The 23,584-nt window shown below is 37.0% G+C and overlaps 1 protein-coding gene across 4 annotated transcripts in view; it reads left to right on the forward strand.

The window, feature by feature from the left end:
• The window catches only part of pns (DENN domain containing pinstripe), a 371,641-nt gene that overhangs the window by 122,842 nt on the left and 225,215 nt on the right, over positions 1-23,584 (forward strand). For all 4 annotated transcript variants that reach the window (XM_090388148.1, XM_090388147.1, XM_090388145.1 and 1 more), the window contains exons 10-11: positions 3,826-3,913; positions 13,673-13,832. In XM_090388148.1, coding sequence (XP_090244274.1) covers positions 3,826-3,913; positions 13,673-13,832 — 248 coding nt within the window. The remainder of the gene's footprint in view (positions 1-3,825; positions 3,914-13,672; positions 13,833-23,584) is intronic.

The raw sequence follows: 23,584 nt of genomic DNA on the forward strand, positions 1-23,584 counted from the left end.
ATATTATGTAAAACTATTAAATTACATGTAATTTTAAAAAATATTATCTAATATCATTGCCCAGAACATGACATTTAAAAATAAACCCATTCTTTGATCATATATAAAAGCACATGTTACACTGTTGAGTTCAGTTGTATTAATGATGTCCATATGAACTTCTAGGTCCCCACTTCTTTTAACCCGGTAGTGACATATTTGTGCATACCCCAAAGGTTTTAGTGATATCTTCATGGTTAATCTCATGCTTACCAATAGTTATTCTTAACCTGACTGAGTTAATAGGTCTGTTTGATTGATAACAATCAAAAAGTAAAACTATTCTTTAGATGCAAACATTGTTATCTGATGAAACGGAAATACAGAATTAGTGCTCCCTCCTACCCTGACTCCATATTAAGGGTATGAGGAGGAGGAACTAATTTATTCCATACCTGGAATGCATACCTCAAAGGTAGAAGTTTTAGTTTGAATTTTCCACATTGACCGTTGCAGTACAGTAGCCACGATCACTATTATTTTACAATCTCATCGTGGTGAAAGGAACTCTATGGGCTTTTTTCATACTATGACCATTTTAGTCGGTGTTCTGTGAGAACAGCATATTTTCTCCCAGAAACTTGCATGTTTCATCTGCCAACAGCCAAAACCTAGAATAAAATTTACTGAATCAAAGGCAGGTGCTTCAGTTTTAGCTTTTTTGTAATCATTTGCAACACACCAGATACAGTTGCTATTCTTTTGGCGCACTGTGTGGAAAGGGGATCAAAGTTTAAATCTCATATTCATGGAGGGAAATTGTTAGTTTGTTTTTTTTTTTTCCCCTTTTTATGCATGATTTTCTCCTGGAAACTAGTATTTCATCCTGCAACCATAGAATACACTAAATTTCCTGGCCCGGTTCTTCAGTTTTGCCTAAACAAAACCTTTCTATGAGTCTTCTCATTTGCTTACACTAAGCTATAAACAGTCAGTGCACTTAGTAAGGTGCTGAAGGTTGCGGCAGGATGGCTAGATTTGTTTTGAGGGTAGAAAATGCTTAAATATTGAAGTAGTGAAATAATACTCCACATCTTTGTTAATGAATAAATGTTAACCTTGGACAAGCAACATAATTTCAGTTTTAATTTTTAGAAAAAAAGAGTGCCATGTTATAGTAGGGTGCTGATAAATGTTTGGCTTGACCCACTTTGTTTTTTCTTTTTCGCAAATAGGTGTCAAATTATGAAATAGCATATCTTTTTATTTTAAACAGCCCATTTGCCTCAAAAAACCCTTATATCCAATTTTATTTTTTAACAGGTTGAAGAAAGGATATCAGCCAAAAACATTACTTTCAATAAAAGTGAAGGTAAAGAGGTTATGAAATACCTATTTCTACAGGGAACCAAAGGAAAATCATGCTGATATATGTTGGTGATTAGAAGAATGTTTGTCAATGCTGTTCAACCATCAAAAGCTGGGTTGCAAAATTTAAAGTAGGTTTGTTTAATGCTGAGGATGCAGAAAGTACAGAAAAGCCAATTACAGCAACAGTGCCTGAAAATGTTGTGCCATTCACACCATGATACCATCTGATAGATGAATTTCTAATAAATGGATTGCTGAGACTCTAGGCCTGTCCGGGGAATGTGTTGGATATGTTATTCATGAGCATTTTGGACGCACAGAAGCTTTCCGTCAAATGGCCCATGAATATCTGAATGCAGATCAAAAGCATCCTGTCTTTAACTGTCATTCTTCATCATTTTGAGCTAGGTGCCAGTGATTTTTTTTTTTTTTTGGCATGAATTGTGACCATGGATGAAACATGGTGAAGAATGATAGTCAAAGGAGTGTGGAGGCTAATCTTCCTCTGAGTTATGCTAATTATGCAGGTGCATGATTAGCTTAACTCAGAGGAAGATCATGTTCTGGGATAAATAATGCAAGTAAACATTTGGTACATAATTATAGTATCATTTTCACTGTGAAATACATCTGTTTCTTTCTATGTAGTGCACATTATTCTTACACTTATTTCTTTGATATATTTGAAACTAGTTACACTGCATGGATTTTACAATAAATGTGTCTCATGAAATTTTATGCTGTAGTTCTTTTGCATCTTACTGCAATCACACAACATCAGATTGAAAGCATCTTGCTCTCAGTACTAGCATTGTTGGGAGGTGACTCTATAGGGTACAGCATTGGGCATCTTCCTCTGAGCAACTTGAAAGCATGTGGAATTCCTTTAGAAACTGTCTGGCACTTTGTGATAATGCCCCATATTTTTGTTGTTATGAGAACCAGAATAATAATAATAATAAGAGCAATACATTTATTAATGTATTGCTGCACCTGGCACATTTAATATTTCCTGCCACTGCTAAACAGTTGTTTAGCAGTGGCAGGAATCTATGAATCACACTAGGAATCCAACTCAATGAAGTCCACATGAGTTACCACTGATAGTCCAATTGGATTTTATTCTTCAACTTTCATTTATCTGTTATTTAAGCACCTTTATTCTTACAAAATTAACAATACTATGCTAACCATATTTACCAAATTCTTTGCATTATATATCCTTGAATGTTGCAAATCTGCAGCCTTTTGATTAGGCTTGGATGGTGGGTGGGGAAGAATCACAAGTAGCTAAATCTGGTAAGTATGGTGGAGCACAGTGATGTAGTTTTGCAGGACATTCTTTAATGGAAAAGCAAGTGTACAGGGGGGTATTGTCATGATGCAAGCTGTTCACCGGGGCAGATTCATAATGAACAGTGCCTTATAAGTGAGAAAATGTGCATGATCTTCATAGTTGATCAAGATTATCTTGCTCTTTTGGGCCTTGGAGAAGACTTGAGTCTTTCATTGAGAGGGCTGGGTCATATACATCCATGATACATCATCAGTGGTGATGGAAGAAACAAAATCAAAGTGGATCAGCAGTAAAACATTGAAGATCCTGAATATTCAAGGACTTGCTGTGTGCGTGCTCTCGCTCGCTCTCTCTCTCTCTCTCTCCCTCTCTCTCTCTCTCTCTCTCGCTCTCGCTCTCTACAGTCATCAGTGTGGATGTGAGGCGATGAGCCAATATGAATGCTTGACTGAAATGAGTCATTCTCGAATCTTGTTGATAGATTTTACTTGTGTAATAAGGAATGCCCCTTTTCTAGCAAATTGGATAATAGTTAAACTTTGATCACTCCTGATAAGACCATGAAACAGCAATTGAATTATTGGTTTTTGAAATTGAAGGGCAGTCAGAGTGAGAATCATCTTAAATGGACAAGCAACCCTCTTTGAACTTTGAAAGGTCTTCAAATGACACATTTTCTTTGAAAGTTGTTTTTACCATTTTTGTGGGTTTCTTTTGCATGTTCCCCTAATTTTAAATGAAATTTAATGTAAATTTTCTGCTCAGTAAAATCACTCATTTTAAATTATGATGAAATGCATAAAATACTTTTTATTCAACATGCTTAATTTGGACTAACTGTAGATGAATGAGTTATTCATAAGTATAAGTTACTGTGTTTAGATGGGTCACTGAACATGTGCAACAGTTACAGCTCATTATAACACTGCAATTTCAAGATAGTCAAACTTTTTTATCCAACCACATATGCACATTGCATGTAGCTCAAACTATTTGTCAGCTCCTTGACTAATTTGGTTAGTCCATATTCTAATAATTCATGTCCCACTGGAATAATTTTATGTTACTATGCTGTTACGGTTAGATTACACAAAAATTTTATGGATGTTCCATTATATTTTCTGTAATAATAATAATAACTGTGATATTGGCATATTCATTCTTTGATTTTTTTACAGGTATTCGATTCCAGGATTAAACTTCTTAGTGGAGATGGTGTAGCAAGGGTTACATGTTATGAACCTTGCACAACATATCGGGAAACAGGTGAATTATCATTTGAGATGAAATGAAATATTTTTATAATTTTTGAGGATTGCTGCTTTTTATGCATTTTTTTTTTTTTAAATTATTACATATAATGTGATGTTATATTAAACATCTATTTACATCATTATTTTTGAGATATTACCACTTGTGCCACTATTACTTGCTAATATTACTCCACTAATTAATCCTGATCCCTTTGTACTTATTTAACCTGGGAAGGAGCAGCAGTGCGTAACACATGCTTCTTGATTAGACTGGGGTTTGAGCCCGTCACCACCAAATACGGAGGATGCGGAAAGGTCAGGGAATGACCACTGCATATTCCCGGAGCAATATGGCCTTAGTTGCTAATGCTCCTAAAAACCAAATAACAAACAAACTTATTTAACCATGGAGTGGCATATAGTCTTTGCTCATTTTGGCAATATATACCCATTATAGCCATTACCCGTTTTGACAATTCACACTTCAAAGAATAAGTAAATAAGTTTTATTTACCTGTTTTCATTGTTAGAATAGTTCATTGAAGCCCCGAATTCATTTAGAGTGGCATATATAGCCTTTGCTCCTTTTAGTGGTATACATGTATGGGCATTATCTGTTTTAACAATTCTCACCTTAAAGAAATAAGTTTTAGTTATTTTTTAATTCCTAAACACAATACTGGATAGTTCAGTAAATTCTCGTATTTACCTAGAATCCTGGCACCAACAGAAGGTTGAAACCAGATGCATTAATTTATCCTTTTTTTAGATAGCCAACCAGTCAGGGGGATTTATATTTCTATGCCTCTGTTGTTATACCCTTCCAGTGATTAATTTTGTAGAATGCCTCTAGTTGTACTAGAAAACCATGACTCAGTCTCAGAAATCATTTGTTGCCATTGGGAAAATGTTGTCAGAGGTTTAAAGGGGAGAAATCTGAAGGGATAAAGTCAGGAGAAGAATAAGTTGGATGCAAAAAAATGTCAAAGCCACATTATCGTGCTATCCACTTGTGCAGCGACATTGTCATGGGGCATCAGCATACCTTTGGTCAGCATTCTTCACTGTTTTTCTTTGATGGCTGCATGGAAATGCATCCTTCACTGATCTCAGAAATTGCTGACAGCATTGCATTTTCTGCAGATCATGCACACTTTCTTTCTTTATGGACAAGAGTGTTTCTACTGCTTGGAATTTTTTTGGTTTTGTTACTTGGTTTCAGGCTCAAAATGGTGAATTTAGGTCTGGTCAGTAGTCACTAGTTGGGAAAGAAGTCATTTTGGACAGTGTTGCACATAGTCCAAAGTTGCTCTGTATGATGATTGTATTTACATCTTCTGGAAAGGTGAAATAGTTGAGATCCATCTTGCATGAACTCATTTTAAAATGCAATGAAACAGACACCTGTTCTTTGCATGCTAATTCAGACTGACTGCAGATAATGGTTGATTTCTGCGTTATGTCTAGATGAGTCACTAACAAGTTGCAACTCTGTATTACATTGCAATTTCAAGATATAAAATCAATTCCCAAACTTTTTCATCATATCTTATATAGACAAAAAGTAAGTGCATCTGTAGTTATTCTTTCTAGATGGATATGAATATTTTGAACAGTTGGATTGGACAGTTCTGAGGCCTTGTGCTACCAGCTACTTATTGCTTTTTATTATATCTGGCAAAAAAAAACATGATATTACATGGATAAACTTGAAACAATGAATAACTCATGTTTTTCTTTCCTTTTGGAAGAAATTCTTTCCTGTTTTTTTTTTTAAAGGAAGAAGAGATATGCTGTAGGCTTTCTGAACCTGGTTCTGTATTCCTTTTGCAGATGATGCTATTTATGTTTAGGAATGATGAGACAGTTGCTTGCATGACTCTGATTGTTTACAAGTTACAGTGAAACTTTTTTTTTGAAATTTTTTAAAAAAGTTATCAAGAGAAATTTTTGGAGAGAGAAGTGGGGGGAGAGGTTGCAGTTATTAAAGGCAAAAAGCATAGTTTTAATTTCAAGAAAAGAAGAATGACATTTTAACCCTTAAATCATAGTCACAGAAGTCACAAGATCAGAGAAAAGGAATTTTTTATGTTTGTGAATACAAAGAAGAAAAAACTAGTCATATTGTACCTTTGTATAATGGAGATCGAAAAATCTCAACCTGTGGCCCATGATCCTCTGGTGGGTCCTGATGAGTGGTGTGTGAAATTTTTGTTATAGCATAATATCAAAGAATCACATTAAAAATAAAATGCAATTTTTTTGCAGTCCGTCTGAGTAAGAACCTCAGATGGATTGCAGAATAGCTGCAGGAGAGGAAGTTCTGATTAATGGCTACTTTTCACAGTGGGCAAGGATTAAAAGTGGAGTCCCTCAGGGATCATAGCAAACCATTCTTCTCTGTGATCTTCTGATCTTCTAAAATTTCATTGAAGAAAGAATGTAAAGAGTAGCTTCAAAATTTGCTGTCTTGATTAGTATAGTGTTGAATGATCAAGTCCAAACAACATATCTTCAGGACAACTTTGATAGGCTTCAAGAATAGTTAAAAAAATTCGAGACTTTTAATGTTGCAAAATGCAAGATTTGCACGTGGTGGTGGTGGGGGGGGTTGAATTAACAGACAGGCAGAAAGGCATATTTAAGATTTATCAAACTTTTGCTTGTAGAGATCGGGAGGTTACAATCCCATTGTTATATGAGGTAATTGTGAGACCAAACTTGGAAATGCTGTGTCCGGGTATGGAGACAGCACCTAACAAAAGACAAGAAGCTTCTTGAGTGGCTGTCCCACTGAGCAAGCCAAAGATGAACAGTTTCTAGTGAGATTACCAAAAGGAGTATCCATATGAGAAAAGACTTCAAATATGTAGGTTACAGAACTTGACAACTAGCTACCTTTTAGTGGAGCTGATTGAGGTCTTATAAGGTTTTGATTAGTAGAATGCAGTAAAACGAATGAAATTAATTTTCACGGTTTTAAATGATACTAGATAGGGGACCATTAATTCAAATCATGGGGGAAAGTTTTGGACTGGGTTGTAGTTCATTTTCTTTTAGTTAGCGAGTAGTGAATTACGAAAGTAAGGTATACCTCCATGGGTAGGTAAGGCTGTTACAGCTTGGAGAAGGATAGATATTCTGTATTGGCAATATTGAGGGAGAAGAGGTTTTGTTGTGTGTGTGTGTGTGTGTGTGTGTGTGTGTGTGTGTGTGTGTGTGTGTGTGTGTGTGTGTGTGTGTGTTTTTTGTAGCTTTCTTGTGCCATATATAACTGCAACAGTTTATTGCAGTTAGACATTAATATTTTCAGCCAGTGAACATGAATCTTGCCACTAAAAGCACTTTTTTTTTTTTTTCTTCCAACGTCTATAGTTTTTATTTTTTACATTAACATTAAACTCAATTACAATCACTCTATAGCTGCGTTTTAAGCAATCAGTAATTAATGGCAAAGATCTTCTATAATAGTTCATTCTGACTCATTTCCCACCACCATAATTTTCCCTGAATACTTAAAAAAGCCTGAACAGTATTTACAGACTTCTGCTTCTCCTGTTTGGATATATTCCATCATTACATTATATTTAATCTTAGCATTAATGAGGGATTCAAGTTACAAGTTACAGTGAAACACTTCACTGTAACTTGTAACGTCAGGGCACTGTGAGCCTATCTTGCTAAGTTACTGCTTAAACACAACAGTGCATTTTTTTAATCTATAGCAAGCAACTGTTTGCCACGAGAAAGATGAGCCTCAAATCCTAAGGCTAACATTACAGGCTTCTTCAGTTAATAAAAAAAAAAAAAAAACAGAATTTTCTGCAAAGAGGGAAGACTGCTGATTTTTTTGTGTAATGCATTTGCTTTCCAATGGTCATTTTTATCCCCCTCCCAAGTGTATGGTTTGGCATCCCTCAGTACAGCACTAGACACTTCTTGATAGCAGTATAGCTGAAAAAGGTGATACAAGCCAAAATTTTTAATTGTGTAAAGTGAAATCAAAAAATTTAGATCACCAAAAGTTTCATGTCTAGATTACCTCACTCACAGGTAGTGATTTATTGTTATCAATCTAATTGTCTAGATGACCTGCATGTGAGTCATCTTACTGAGCCCCATTTAGTCTGATGATAGGATTTTGGAAAGAATCTTGACACATCAACAGATAATAATTAGCCTTGATATTGTGCATGTAAATGATATCAGTATAAATAAAAACCTTTGTTTTTTTCCCCAATAATTTGGTATAAAAGTGAATTAGTATTTCGTAGCAGTATAATTAGAGTGGTAAAATGATGCAAGAAAGCATGCTTATACAGCATCAGCCAAAAAAAAAAAAAAAAAAAACCATTTCACCATCTCCAACAGTTTGTGTAGGTCTTCCTCGAATTTATTTGGGCTATCCACTTCCACATCAGACAGAAGTTTTTTCCAGCAATTAACCACCTGTTGGCTAAAGACAAACTTCTGTACATTTGTTCTGCAACTATCCTTCCTCAATTTGAATTTATGGTCCTCATATGCATAATTTGAGCAAGAGGAAGAATCCCATCAGTATTGAACTTGCTCTATCCGTTCAAAGCCTTAAAACACCTCAGTCAGGTCTCCTCGCAGGTGCCTACTCTGCAAATGCTCCAATTTGCAGAAGTGAAGCCTTTCCTGGTAAGAGCACTCCTCTGTTCCTCTCACCAGTCCTATTGCCTTTCTCTGTACTTGCTCCAGCACCCTACATCCTTCCTAAAATGAGGCCTCCAGACCTATATGCAGTACTCAATCTGTGGCTTACCATTGCCTTATACAATGGAATAATCACCTCTTTATCCCTGCTAGTAAACTTGTATATCATAGATAAAACCCCCATGTGCTGTCCTGATAGTCTCTTTGCATTGCTCAGAGAACTTCATATCTGACTGCACAATTATCTCCAGGTCTTTTTCATTTTCCACTACTCTGAGTGTAGTAACACACATTTGGTATGTTAATCTGGGATTACTGCTGCCTATATGCAGTACTTTGCATTTGTCAATGTTAAACTTCAATTGCCATTTCTCAGCCCAATGAACAAATTTTTATAGATATTGTTGCAGTAGCATATCATCATTACTGTCATTTAACCACCCTGCCAACCTTCCTGTCATCTGCCAACTTAGACATTAAGCCTAATATACCTTCATCAATATTATTAATAAATACAGAAAACAACAATGGACCAAGCTGAATCCTTGGGACTCTACTGATAACATTAGTTCATGATGAGCAGTGTCCATTAATAAGAACTCTGTCTTCTCGCACTCGGCCATCCCTTTATCCATAGCAGTAACTTGCCCTTGCCACACTGCTCCAATTTCTACAGCAGTCTGTTATGTACAACAGTATCAAAAGCTTTCCTGAAATCCAAGTATATGATATGAAAATGATTTTTTACATCCAGATCCTTTGTTACTGCATCATATTACCCACTCAGATTGGTCATACAAGATCACCCATTGACAAACCCATGCTGTGACTGAAATATGACTGCACTTCTGTCTAGCTGGACCTGCATTACTTCCTTAACCAGTGACTCCTTTATTTTCCCTGGAATAGAAGTTAAGCTAACGGGTGTGTAATTACTCATGTCACTCTTTGTTACATAATTATGGCTAAGGATCTGCTTACCTTTTTTGCTGCCTCCCTTAATATAATTGGATGGATCCATTCCACCCTAGGTGCTTTTCTTACATTTAATCTTTAGCAATTTCTCTTCCACTTTCCTCTGTTACAAAATCCTTTAGCTCCCTGATAGATTTTGATAAACTTTTGGCATTTGCTCCTTTAAAGAATTCATGTGTGAATGTAGTGAACTTATTCACTTTGTCAGCAGCCTGTGCAGGATCATCAATAGTTTACCATTGATATCAAGTGGACCTACATGATTCATCATCCCCCTTTCCTTCTAGTGCATAAGAGAAGTTTTCTTTGCATCCTTTGCCAAAGATTTCTCATAATCTGCCTTAGCTTTCCTAACATCCTTTGTGATTTGATTGCTGACTAGTTTATATCTACCATAGGCTTCTGCATCATCTGACTTTATATGAATCTCATGCACTTTTCTTCTCTGCAGTGAGTCTCATTTGTTTCCTCCATTTAGGTCTAATCTTTGAACAGTATTTCTTAGTTGGTCTCAAAAGCATCATAACTTCTGTGATTATTTCTTTGAATGCTTCTCATTTAGAATTTACTGATGGTAATATTATCAGTTAGTTCCACTGTGTGGAATTTAAAAACTGTCTGAGACCACTGTAGTTGTTTTTTCGAAAGCAAAAACCCTTTCCTTTATGCTTGATAATAGTAAACTCCACATCAATACATGGTGATCACTGACACCTAGTAGTGCTTTTATCTGCGCAGATTTTTAATGGATGAATAATCACTGCTGATAATCAGATCAAGAGTATTACTGTTTCTTGTTGCCTTTCTATCATGCTGCTCAAGGAAATAGTCATCCAGTAAATCCACAAAGAGTGTGTGTGTGTGTGTGTGTGTGTGTGTGTGTGTGTGTGTGTGTGTGTGTGTGTGTGTGTGTGTGTGTGTGTGTGTGTGTGTGTGTCCAACCCAGTCAATACCTGGAAAGTTAAAATCTCCCATTTTATAAGACTTTCTGATTCACTATTTCTCTGTATAGTTGTTGTTCTCACAGTCATTAAGCCTATAACACACTCTTACTTTCGTTTTTTGGTTTAGTAACGTTTATGTTACAACAAACTGACTCAACGTTGCACTGTGAACACCTGTGTCAACTGGATTGACCGTTTTAGATTTTATGTGCTTCTTAACTAAGAGTGTAACCCCCCCTACCCTCCTGTCATTTCTGTACACATTGTATTTCCCATATTAAAATTCTGCATTCCTTATACCTGAGTGATGCCACCTCTTTGATATCCCCGCAATGTCTACATTTGATAACTTGACCAGCACTTCAAATTCAACAGAGTTATTTACTATCCTCCTAGCATTTGTGTACATGAAAGTATACATGATATTTTCATGTATACTTTCATGTTCTTACTTTTAATTACTTTAGCACAGCCCATGTGTTTACCTGTTTCATGATTACTCACAGCAGGCCTTAAAATTCCTTGCACCTTACTTTCTATGATACTGCACTGTTCCAGTGAAACAGTGCAAGAATCACTTTCACCTCTGCCTGTGGCTATTTTTAATCTTTTAGTGTGTGTGTATCCACCTAAGCTAGCAGTTTTCTGACCCACCTAACACTGCCTTGACAGCTAAGCAAATATTCTTGCATCCTTCCTATTTACGTGTATCCCATCCCTGTAGAAGCAGTCTCTCCTGTTAACAGCCCATGCTGAGAAAATTTCTGCCCCATGAGTCTTGCACAGTCTATCCATGGCCAGATTGATTGACAAAAGCTTTCATCGTATACTCCCTCCTATTGTGCCTGGGCAGAATTGCAGTCACTTTCGAATCCATCCCTAGCTTTTGACTTTTCCACAATTTATTTTATATATATTCATATATTTTTGTCTTGAATGGATATTAACTGTGCGTTATCATTTTTTAATGATATTTGAAATATTATTCTAAAATACCATATTTTTCCTTGATTGAACCTTTTCCTTTGTGGTTGTTTTCTTCAAAGGAAGTTGCTTTTGAAGCAAGGGAAGTAAGTACTGTTCAAGAATGCATTACTCATTAACCTGTTTTTTATGGTTAGTATAGTATTGTTAATTTTGTAAGAATAAAGGTACTTAAATAACAGATAAATGAAAGTTGAAGAATAAAATCCAATTGGACTATCAGTGGTAACTCATGTGGACTTCATTGAGTTGGATTCCTAGTGTGATTCATAGATTCCTGCCACTGCTAAACAACTGTTTAGCAGTGGCAGGAAATATTAAAAGTGCCAGGTGCAGCGATACATTAATAAATGTATTGCTGCACATAATACATTAATAAATGTATTGCCGACCGGGCTAGCCAGGTGGGTAAAGTGCCTGCCTGGCAACCCAAAGGTCGCGGGTTTGATTCCCGCCTCGGGCTTGGATCAGAGTACTGCAAAAACCTTGGGAGGTGCATTATGGCCACAGAAGCCTATGCGCCAACAACTACAAAAAAAAAAATAAATAAAAAAAAAATAAAATAAATGTATTGCTGCACACCTGGCACTTTTAATAAGTAACTCCACTTTCATTTCAGCTAGAAAACATGAATCAGTTTGCAGTTGAATCTCAGTTTATCCATAAGGAGACCTTAGTTCTGTTTGTAATTGGTAATACCACTGTTCTTGAGCAAGGTTTGCTGGCCATTTGGTTATGTGCTGTCTGTGCAAGGCACTGCTAACTATACTAATATAATTTGGGCAGATGGGCTGAGAAGTGGCAACTGAAGTTCAACCTTGACAAATGCAAAGTACTGCATATGGGTAGAAGTAACCCCAGAGAAACGTACCAACTGTGTGGTACTACACTTAAGGTGGTAGAAAATGAAAAAGACCTGGGAGTAATTGTGCAGTCAGATATGAAGTTTTCTGAGCAGTGCAGACAGGCTGCTAGGGCAGGTAATGGGGTTTTGTCAATGATATATAGGAATTTTGCTAGCAGGGAAAAGGAGGTGATTATCCCTCTGTATGAGGCAATGGTCAGGCCATGCCTTGAGTACTGCGTACAGGTCTGGAGGCCTCATTTTAGGAAGGATGTAGATTTGCTTGAGCGTGTACAGAGAAGAGCAACACGATTGGTGAGGGGAATGAAGGGATTCTCTTACCAAGAGAGGCTTAAGTTCTGCAAATTGGAAAGGCTGGAGACTAGGCACCTGCGCGGTGATCTGATTGAGGTCTATAAGGCCTTGAATGGGTTGAGCACGCTGAATTCTGATGGGATCCTTCCACTTGTTCAGATTACCAACCTACGGGGACATAAGTTCAAATTAAGAAAGGACAGATGTAGAATAGATGTGCGGAAATTTGCCTTTAGCCAGCGGGTGGTTAATTGCTGGAACAAACTTCCATCTATCGTTGTGGAAGTTGATAGGTTAAATAAATTTAAGGAGGAACTGGACAGGCATTTGGAGGGAATGGTGTGGATTTTTTTTTTTTTTTTGGCTGATGCTGCATAAGCTTATACATTTGCTTTCTTGCATCACATGCCACTACTACTACTATAATATTAACTCTGCTGATGATATTTTAGTATGGCTTTGAATGGATTGATTAAACCAAATTCTGATAGCATTCTTCCTCTTGCTTGAGGGGTCATAAATTTAAAGATGGTTGCAGGATAACGTATGAAAAATTGCCTTCAGCCTGCTTGGATGATTGTTGTAACAAACTTCGATTTGGTGTTGTTGGAGGTGGGTAATTTGAATAATTTTATGGAAGAACTAGAAGAATTCTTAGAGGGGATAGACAGGTGATGGGTGTGTGTGTGATGCTATGTATAAACTTTCTTTCTTGCACCATTTGCTGCTATTAACACTTATGTAATTGAGGAACTTTGACTTGGTGATTTCCCGTTAATTTGGAAAAATGAGTGAACATAGGAAAGGTTGCATGTTGTTGTTGAATTTAAATGTATTTGTAATTCTCTATTGTAAACCATAAATGTACAGGAGTTGGTACTGTATCAGTTGCAATTGATATCTTAAATATCCACTAAATAACATTGTACCATTTAAAATTTTGAATTTTTTTGAAAATTACTAGTATTTTGAATTCAGGAAGAGCACATGATTTTATTATTATTTTTTTTCCTTCCCCCTCTTTGTTCAGAACATTTAATAAAAAATAGGGTTTCAGTACCAGATGTTCCTTCTCCAATGACGCCACATATTTTTCGGTCAGAGTCACCAGGTAGAAGAAAAAAACATACTGTGGGCCATTTTCCTCTCTTAGATCCAGAGCTTTTCAATGAAGACTTAGTAACAGGAAGGTATAAGAAATTTACAACATTTTTATTTTATTTATTTATATTTAAGAAATGCATTTTTCCACTGATAACACTGGTCTGCATCAATTTTGAAGTTTCCAAAAGCTCACCAGACATGTTTAGACTTGCAAGTCAGGTAGTTGTATAACCCTGTTAAGTGTTCCTTTCACATTTAAGTCATTTTCTGTTGTCATTGTACTAACTAGTATCTGCTTATGATGTGATTTTCATGTTCTGTGTCTTTGACAATGGCAACTTGTAGTTGAACAATCCAAATATAATTTGTTACATTTGTGGTAACTATGTAATGGGGAAACTAAGGCAGGATATAACATCATTTATAAAAAATTGATATGCAGCATATTTTGAAATTAAATTGGGTGACCAGGAATAAGCATTGTGCTGTACATGTGTGGAGGGCTTAAGATTGTGAAAATGTGGTAAAAAGAAAGGCATGTCATTTGCCATTTCCATGGTAGAGGGAACTTTGGGAACACATTAATGACTGTTAATTTGTTCTGTAAATGTAACAGGTTATATACAAAGAATGAGCAGGGCATTGTGTATCCTCACAACATTGCTTCAGGTGTAGGGACCCCCATGGACTTCAACTACTGGTACCACCTTCACCAGTTGTTCTTAAACATATGCCATCACATCCTGAATCTCACATTTGTGATATAGAGGATGATATAAACTATTGTGATGAAGAAATTCACAACTCTGGACCACATCCGATTACACAAAGTGAACTTGATGGTTTCATGCGAGACATAAATATACCCAAAAGGTAAAGTTTTATGGTCAAGATTGAAATCCAAGAAACTGCTGGCCCCAGGAACAGTCTTTTCATGCTATAGATGTCATGGAAAAGAATTTGTTCCCCATTTTTCTGAAGATTAATGATATATTGTAACAACATTCCTGTAGTTATGAAATTTTCTAGAATTTTCTGCCAACAGAGTGGAGGCTATTTATTGAATCAAAAGCAAAGCTTCAGAGGAGTTCTCCTTCGTAATAATGGAAACAAGTATACATCCACTTGGGTAGGCCATTCAGCACAATTAAAAGAAAACTACAAAAATATCAAGCTTCTTTAGAAAAATACTCAGTCCAAGGATCATGGTTGGTTAGTCTGTGGAGATTTTAAAGTTATTGGTTTGCACCTTGGCTTGCTAGAAGGCAACAACTTGCCTTGCTTTTAGTGTGAGTGGGCTAGTTAAGAAAGTAGTGAATGCTAAAAACTTAAATGTGGCCACAAGGCAGTAGGCACAAGGCCACAAGATTAGTATATTGAAACAAAGTACTATTGCCACCTCTTCTGCATATAAAGCTAGGTTTAACGAAACAGTTTGTCCAATTCCTGAATAAAGAAAGAAATTGTTTCAAGTATATTTTCACTAAATTCCCATTTTTTTGCATACAAAAGTCAAAGCAGGAATATTTGTTGGTTCACAAATCTGAAAGATGCTAATAGTATCTATATTTAAAGAACCCATTAGCTAAACTGAAAGAGATGCTTGGACTTCCTTTAAAAAATAAATTAAACAATTTTTTGTGAAACAATAAATACCCAGATTATCTGATGATTGAGATTGACATTTCCAGAGAAGTTCAGAGGCCTAGGCTGCATTATGAGTAATAGTAGTAATAGTAATAGAGGCATGTGATGCAAGAAAGCAAGTGTATGAGCTTTTGTAGCATCAGCCTAAAAATAAATAAATAAAATAAAAATTCACACAACCATTCCCTCTAAAAGTTTGTCCAGTTCCTCATTGAATTTATGTAAGCTATCAACTTCCACAAAGACAGATGGAAGTTTGTTCCAGCAATTAATCACCTGCTGGCTAAAGGCGAATTTCTGCACATCTATTCTACAACTGTCTTTCCTCAATTTGAATTTATGCCCCCATAGGTTCGTAATCTGAGCAAGTGGAAGAATCCCATCAGAATTCAGCATGCTCAACCCATTCAAGTCCTTATATACCTCAATCAGATCACCTCGCAGGTGCCTACTCTCCAGTGGGCACAAGGCCACAAGATTAGTAGATTGAAACAAAGTACTATTGCCACCTCTTCTTCTGCATATAAACTGCAATTTGCAGAACTTAAGCCTTTCTTGGTAAGAGGACCCCTCACCAATCTTGTTACCCTTCTCTGTATATGCTGAAGCAACTACATCATTCCTAAAATTAGGTCTCCAGACCTGTACGCAGTACTCAATGTGTGGCCTGACCATTGCCTTATACAAAAGGATAATCACCTTTTCCCTGCTAGCAAAATTCCTGTATATCATTGACAATACGTGTTGGGCAGTGACCTGAATTGATCTGTTACTGAAGTAGAATCTTATGACTTTGTAAAGATATTGATTGCAGTTTGCCAGTCTAAGGGATGTGAAGGCACTCTCCCACAAAAGAGTATCAAAGGCACCGTCAAAATCCACAAAGGTGGCCATCACATAGACTGCTATGGAATGTGTACAGTGTTTTACAAGGGCTGCAATGGCATCTTCTGCGGAGGATCCTTTCTTGAAGCCATACTGTGAGTTGAATGAAAGATTTTGTAAGTTTAGGACAGTTTGGATTCTGGGACCAATCATTCTTTCAAACAGCTTTCCTAGGTTGGATGGCGCCTCCGTAGCTAGGTGGGCAGGAGTGGCAGTGCGTAGCACACGCTTCTTGATTAGACTGGGGTTCAAGCCCATGACCACCAAATACGGAGGATGTGGAAAGGTCAGGGAATGACCACCGCATATCCCCAGAGCAATATGGCCTTAGTTGCTAATGCTTCTAAAAACCAAACAACAACATCCTAGATTGGCTAACAGTTTGGTGGTACACTCTTGAGTTGGTATTAGGTTTTTTCGGTTTTTGAATCATTTTAATCAGTGCCTCCTTCCAAATTTGGGGAATATGCCCTCCAGTTGCAGAATAAATGTGCAGAAATTTGCCTTTGCAAGTGGTTGATTGCTTGGACAAACTTCTCTCTGTCATTATGGAAGTTGATAGCTTAAATCGATTCAAGAAAGAGCTGAATAGGCATTTGGAGCAAACTGATAGGTGAAGCGGGAAGTTCCCCCTCCCCTTTTGGCTGATGTTTTAAGCTTACTTTCTTGCATCATATGCCACTACTACTGCTAATAACGCTAATGCTGTTCTTGCTCAAGTTAAATTCTTTATTTTTTTTCCTGCTGTTTTCAGAAGGAATATGTAATACATTTATAGTGTGACAAAACAATCATTCTTCAAGCCGTAGTAATGTATTTGATGGTGCATATTACATTCTGTATCTGACAAATATCTCTGCTGAAGTTAATTATATATAATTTTCACTCCCATTTTAATTAACATTTGCAGTTTATAGGAGGGCAAAGTATGGAGGATGGTATATGTAGTAGAATGCTGATAACTGAACTAATTGGGACCGGGGGAGTTCAGATTTTCGAACTTATCAAAAATACTGTTCTGGAGACTAAAAAAAAAATAAAAGGTTCAGTGAGTTTAGAAATAAACACTTAAGTAGTACTTATGTATTTTTATTCATAGGTCACAAAACAAATGGAACTTTCAGCCACAATAACACATATGTATAGGCCTTTAACAGAAATAATGTACTTATTTTTTGCTGCACCATTTTCGAACTTCTTTGTTTATTACCAGATCTCTCTCTCACTCTCTTCAGCAAGAGTAGTTGAGTTGGACACCATTCAGTTTGTTGATTGTTTGTCAAATAATCTTTCAGTTTATTTGTTGATTTTCATGTACAATTTCATTTTGTTAATTGGTAAGGTAATAAAAGTGTAAATTGGTGCTTTATATCTTCATTTTTTATAGGCTGTGGATAATATTCCTCCGATTATTGCTTATTTGAATTGCCGTTTAATAGAATCAAAATTCAATTTGCAAACGTGATTTCACCAACTGGCACTTACTGTAATTATTTTATGGCACCAGCATTAAAAAAAAAAAAAAAAAAACAAATGCTGGCTCGTTCGGATTTTTGACACTCTACTGTACATTCAGTTATAACTGAAAAGGCTGCATATGAGTGTATCAAACCATTGGGTGTGTCATTAGACTGTGACTGTGATATCTCCCTAATCCATAAAGGTAGTGCTAAAGAGAAGTTGGGTAACTATTGGCTAATGAGTTTGATGTCTGTGTTAGGGAAGATTATGGAGTCAGTGTTAATAAAATGATTCAGGACCATCTTGACATGAATGGTATCTTGAATAGGTTCATTAATAGGAGATCACACCTGAGCAGTCTTGTAAGTTACTATGATATGGTTATTAAATCATGTCAGTTTAAAGTGGGTATCAATTTTTACATCATATATCTAGACTTTATTAAAGCTTTTGACGCTGTCCCTTGTGGAAGGCTGCTATGTAAATTGGCAGAAGTTGGAATTACTGATTTTCATAAATGATATTGGCAAGGCTGTCCAAGGGAAGCTTTCAAAGTTTGCCAATGATTTGAAGGTGGTAAGAATGGTTAACAATTCAAGCCAAGCCATATTGCTCCGAAGACTTTGATCAGTTGTATATATGGTCTGTAAAACAGCAACTAAATTGGGGAAAAAGAAATCCTGGAGGTGCATGTAAGCTGGTAGGGAGCAGCTGAAGGTAGTTCCAAATGAAAAGACTTGCATGTTACAATTCTGTCTGACATGAAATTTTCCATGTAGTGTAAAGAGGCAGCTAGGAAGGCATGTGGTGTCCTGTCAATAATTTGTGAGGCCTTTGCTATGAGGGAGAACAATGTCATTATCCCTCTATACAAGGTGATGGCTAGACTGCATTTTGGAACATTTGTATTCAGGTAGGGAGACCAAAGGGAACAACATCGAAGCTTTGGGGAGGGTTCAAAGAAGGGCAACCAGATTAATGATGCTCATGAAGAATGGTTTAGCATTAGCATTAGTAGAGGCATATGATGCAAGAAAGCAAGCTTATTCAGCATCAGCCAAAAAAAAAAAAAAAAAACACCCCACTCCCATTTCACCCCTCCGTTCGTTCGAAATACCTGTCCAGTTGAGCTTTAAATTTGTTTAGGCTATCAACTTCAACAACAAGTGATGGAAGTCGGTTCCACCAACCAACCACCCGCTGGCCAAAGGCAAATTTCCGCACATCTATCCGACATCCATCCTTCCTCAATTTTTTAGGTGTGGACTGCAAAATTTCATGGCTAAACATCTGAGGGGAAAGCTGATTGAGGTGTATGAAGTACTGAAGCAGGTGAATAAAATGAAAGAGAAAAGTCTATTCTTCCTCAGAGTTGAAACAAGAACCAGAATGCACAAATATAAAATCTCAGGAAATAATTAGATCTTGTGAGGTTCACTTATTGGATCTGGTTGATCATTGGAATAAATTGCCTCCCAATGTGGTAGAAGTAGTGAGTCTGGCTAAATTCAGAACAGAATTGGATTGTTAATTTGTGTGAATAGGAGTATTATGAATATTGTGTTTAATTTTATTATTCTGTGTTATTTTATTATTATTATTATTATTATTACCTTCTTAATAATGAAGATTCTTCCTCTGCTGACTAGACTAGTGGAAGCCAGTTCAAAGCCGTTAAGTTGACTTTTTTATTTTTTGATTTGAAATTATTGTTTTTGTATAACTTTTGATTTTAGTTTAGTAGTATAGTATTTTTTTGTGATTTTCTGATTAATTTGGTGCATTTATTCTTTACTTGGTCATCTAATTGCATAGAAAACCACGGTCGATTTCTGCTGGCATTGAATCGACAGTAGCATTCTGCCGCCATTGTTTTCATATCAATATAGCAGATACTGGAAGTTTCTGCTTAACTTGTAGCAGTGTAATCAGTATCAGCATAGTATTATAAACAAATTATAGCAATACTTACATGTTTTAATAATTTAACTTGTCATGTAGATTGTAACGTACGACAGTAATATTCATAGAGCTTTTAGAATCGGTGATTTTGCATAGATTGCTTAACATAGATAGCTAGCATGAAAGTTCAATCAGGTGGCAATACATAGTTAAATTTATTACCTATTATGACTACTTAGATTTTACAAATGTAACTTTATAACTTACTGAAATATATAGTGTTATTACAGCATTGGGATATAAGTTTAGTGTTAGTGTTATATTTTTAATTGTATTGAAATTTAATTGAAATCATGCCTCAGAGCAGCAAAGCAAAAGGCTCAGGGTAGTGCTGTGGCTCCTTGGAGAACTGAGGGGGAAGGGTTGTCCTCTGAATCACAGCCTTTTGAAATGTACTGTTTGTTTGATATTTGTGGAGCTATCGGGAATGGGACATGATAAGGGAGATGTCTTTTTGTATGCTCGATGTAAGAAGTTTGAAGAAGTTAGATGCCAACTCAGGCTGACCGGGCTAGCCAGGTAGGTAAAGTGCCTGCCTGACAACCCAAAGGTCGCGGGTTCGATTCCTGCCTCGGGTGTGGATCACAATAAAATGCAAAAACTTTGGGAGGTGCAGTATGGCCATAGAAGCTGATGCGCTAACAACTAACAAAAAAAAAAAAAAAAAAAATACCAATTCAGCGTTGTTATGGGCCTTTACGAGAGCTTTAAGAACAGAGTAGATGCCCTCGAAGGATTCAAATTGGGGGACCTAATTAAGCTCTCAGGTTCCCACATCAATGCCCGAGCTTGCACTTGATTCATCAGGCAGCACAGCTGCAATCCCCAAAGCAGAATGCACTGGTCTCACAGGAACTAGTTGTTTTTGGTGACTGTTGTCAGGGAAATGGGGAATATATTGTGCAAAAAGGATAGGAGAAACAAGACTAGGGTATGCCTGCCAGGGGCAGAAGTTGATGACGTAGCGCAGGTATCATCTTTTAAGGGCACAAAAAAGTGATATTGTTGTACACATTGGCACCAGTGATATTAAGAGTAGGGGAACAGCGGAATTCCTTAACAAATACAAGTTAGTCTTGAAAAAAGCCACGAGTTAAGGTTGATTTTGAAAGTGTCTGCAATTCTGCCGGGACACAATAGGAGGGAGTATATGATAAGAGCCTCGTCAATCAATTCTGTCATGGAGAGATTGTGCAAAGCTCATGGGGCAAAATTTTTCTCAGACTGGTCTGAGAAAAATTTGGATTGAATATTGGATGATTATTGAATTGAGTATTGGATGATTGCTTGTTAAAGGGAGAAACTGCTTCTACAGGGGTGAGATACACTTAAATAGAAAGGGTGCAAGAATCGAGGCAGTGTTAGATGGGTTGGAAAACTACTAGCTTGAGGGAATACATGACTAATTTATTAACAGTAGCTGCTGGCAGAGGTGAAAGTGATTCTTGCACTGCTTCTATTGGAATGAGCAGCAGGCTGGAAAACAAGGTGCGGGGATTTTTAGAGACTACCGGGAGTCATCGCGGAACACGTAAATACATCAGGTGTGTTAGAGTAGCTAAGAATAAGAACAGGTGCATGTATACTTGTGTGTACACTAATGCTAGGAGTTTAGTAAATAAATTTGAGGTGTTGGTCAAAACATCAAAGGCAGATATTGTTGAGATGTCAGAAACATGGTATCACACAAATATAAGAGAAATAAAGTGGACCAGTAAATTCGGATTGTCTTGTAATGGGGGATTTAATTTCCCAGATATTGATTTGAACTTGTGGATTGGTCACTTGCACACTAGCAAGGCTTTTGTGGATTTATTGGACATTTGTTTTCTACAGCAGTATGTTCGAGAGGCAACCAAAGGGAGTAATACTCTTGATCTGATTATCAGTAATGATTCTTCATGCAATAAGAATTTTCAGATAAAAAGGACCGCTATGTGGCAGTGATCACAATATGCTGATGTGGGATTTACTCAAAGAGGTAACTACCATCAGGGGTAAAGTGAAGGGTTTATGCTTTCGTAACTGTGACTAGGGTGGTCTGAGACAGTTTTTAAATTCTATACAGTTAGACAAACTGATGATGTTACCAACAGCAAATTCTAAATGGGAAGCATTCAAAGAATTAATATTGCAAGCTACTAGCCTTTTCATACCAACTTAGAAATATTGTTCACGGTTTAGGCCTAAATGGATGCCAGGTGAATTAATGAGATGTGTGGCAGAGAAAAAAAAAAAATGCATGGGATCCATATAAATTAACAGACGACACAGAAGCGTATGGTAGATATAAGCTGGTCTGTAAAAAAGTCACAAAGGAGGTTATACAGGCAACGGCAGATAACGAGAAATCTTTGGCAAACAATGCAAAGAAACTCAGCAAAGAGTTCTTTACTTATGTATACTCTAGAAAGGAAGGGGATGAATCAGATTGGCCCACTTGATATCAATGGTTCAACTGTTGATGATCCTATTCAAGTAGCTAACAAACTGAATGAGATGAGTATTTTGCTTCAACATTTACACATGAGGAGCTAATCAGAGAGGGGAATGCCAGAGGTGTAATGAACTCTGGTAGTGAGCTAAATGATTTTGTAATAACTGAGAGCAAAGTGGATCGGAAATTGTTGAAAATGAACATAAGAAAAGTACCTGGGTTGGATGGGATTTATCCAGTTATATTAAAGGAGGGAGCAAACCCTTAGCCATAATTATGAGAGCTTTCTCGGACTGGGGGGGGGGGTACCCATGTACTGGAAATGTGCAAATGTGACCCCAATTCGTGAAGGAGGATTGAAGGGTTTGGACACAGCATGGGTTTGTTAAGGAGAAGTCTTGTCTGGCTAATTTTATTGGATACTATGATGTAATCACAAAGGAACTGGATGCAAAGAATAATTTTTGTCTCATATACTTGGATCTTTGTAAGGCTTTTGTTACTTTTTTTTTTTTTTTTTTTTTTTTTTGATTTGGTAGTTGTTGACACATCGGCTTCTGTGGCCATATTGCACCTCCCAAGGTTTTTGCAGTACTTTGATCCAAGCCTGAGGCGGGAATCGAACCCGCGACCTTTGGCTTGCCAGGCAGGTACTTTACCCACTCGGCTAGCCCAGTCGGTGCTTTTGTTACTATTGCACATGGAAGACTGGAGTACAAATTAGAGCAGTGTGCCTTTGGGGCAAATTGCTGCTATGGATAAAGGGATGGTTGTGTGGGAGACAGAGTGGTAATCAATGAACACTGCTCTACGTGGACTAATGTTATTAGTGGAGTCCCCCAGAATTCGGTGTTGGATCCATTGTTGTTTTCTGTATTTATTAAGGATATTGAAGTTAGTATATCAGGCTTATTGTCTAAGTTTGCAGACAACATGAAGGTTGGCAAGGTTGTTAATGACAGTATACTGCTGCAGCAGGATCTAGAAAAGTTAAGCAGATGGGCTGAGAGGTGGTAACTGAAGTTTAACATTGACAAATGCAAAGTACTGCATATGGTAGCATAACCCCAGAATAATGTTCCAACTATGTGGTACTACACTCAGGATAGTAAAGAATGAAAAGGAGCTGGGGGTAATTGTGCAGTCAGATATGAAATTTTCTGAGCAGTGCACACTGTCTGCAAGAGTAGCCCATGGTGTCTTGTCAATGATATACAAGAATTTTTCTAGCAGGGATAAGATGGTGATTGTCCCCTTATATAAGACAATGGGCAGGCCACACCTTGAGTACTCATTTTAGGAAGGATATAGAGCCGCTGGAATGAGTACAGAGAAGGGCAACAAGATTAGTGAATGGAACAAAGTTGCTCTTACGAAGAAAGGCTTAAGTTTTGCAAATCACAGTGTCTGGAGACTAGGCACCTGTGAGGTGATCTGATTGAGGTA

The sequence above is a fragment of the Mastigoproctus giganteus genome, chromosome 13, assembly GCF_048544385.1.
Source record: "Mastigoproctus giganteus isolate SK-2022 chromosome 13, ASM4854438v1, whole genome shotgun sequence".
Classification (NCBI taxonomy): Eukaryota; Metazoa; Arthropoda; class Arachnida; order Uropygi; family Thelyphonidae; genus Mastigoproctus; species Mastigoproctus giganteus.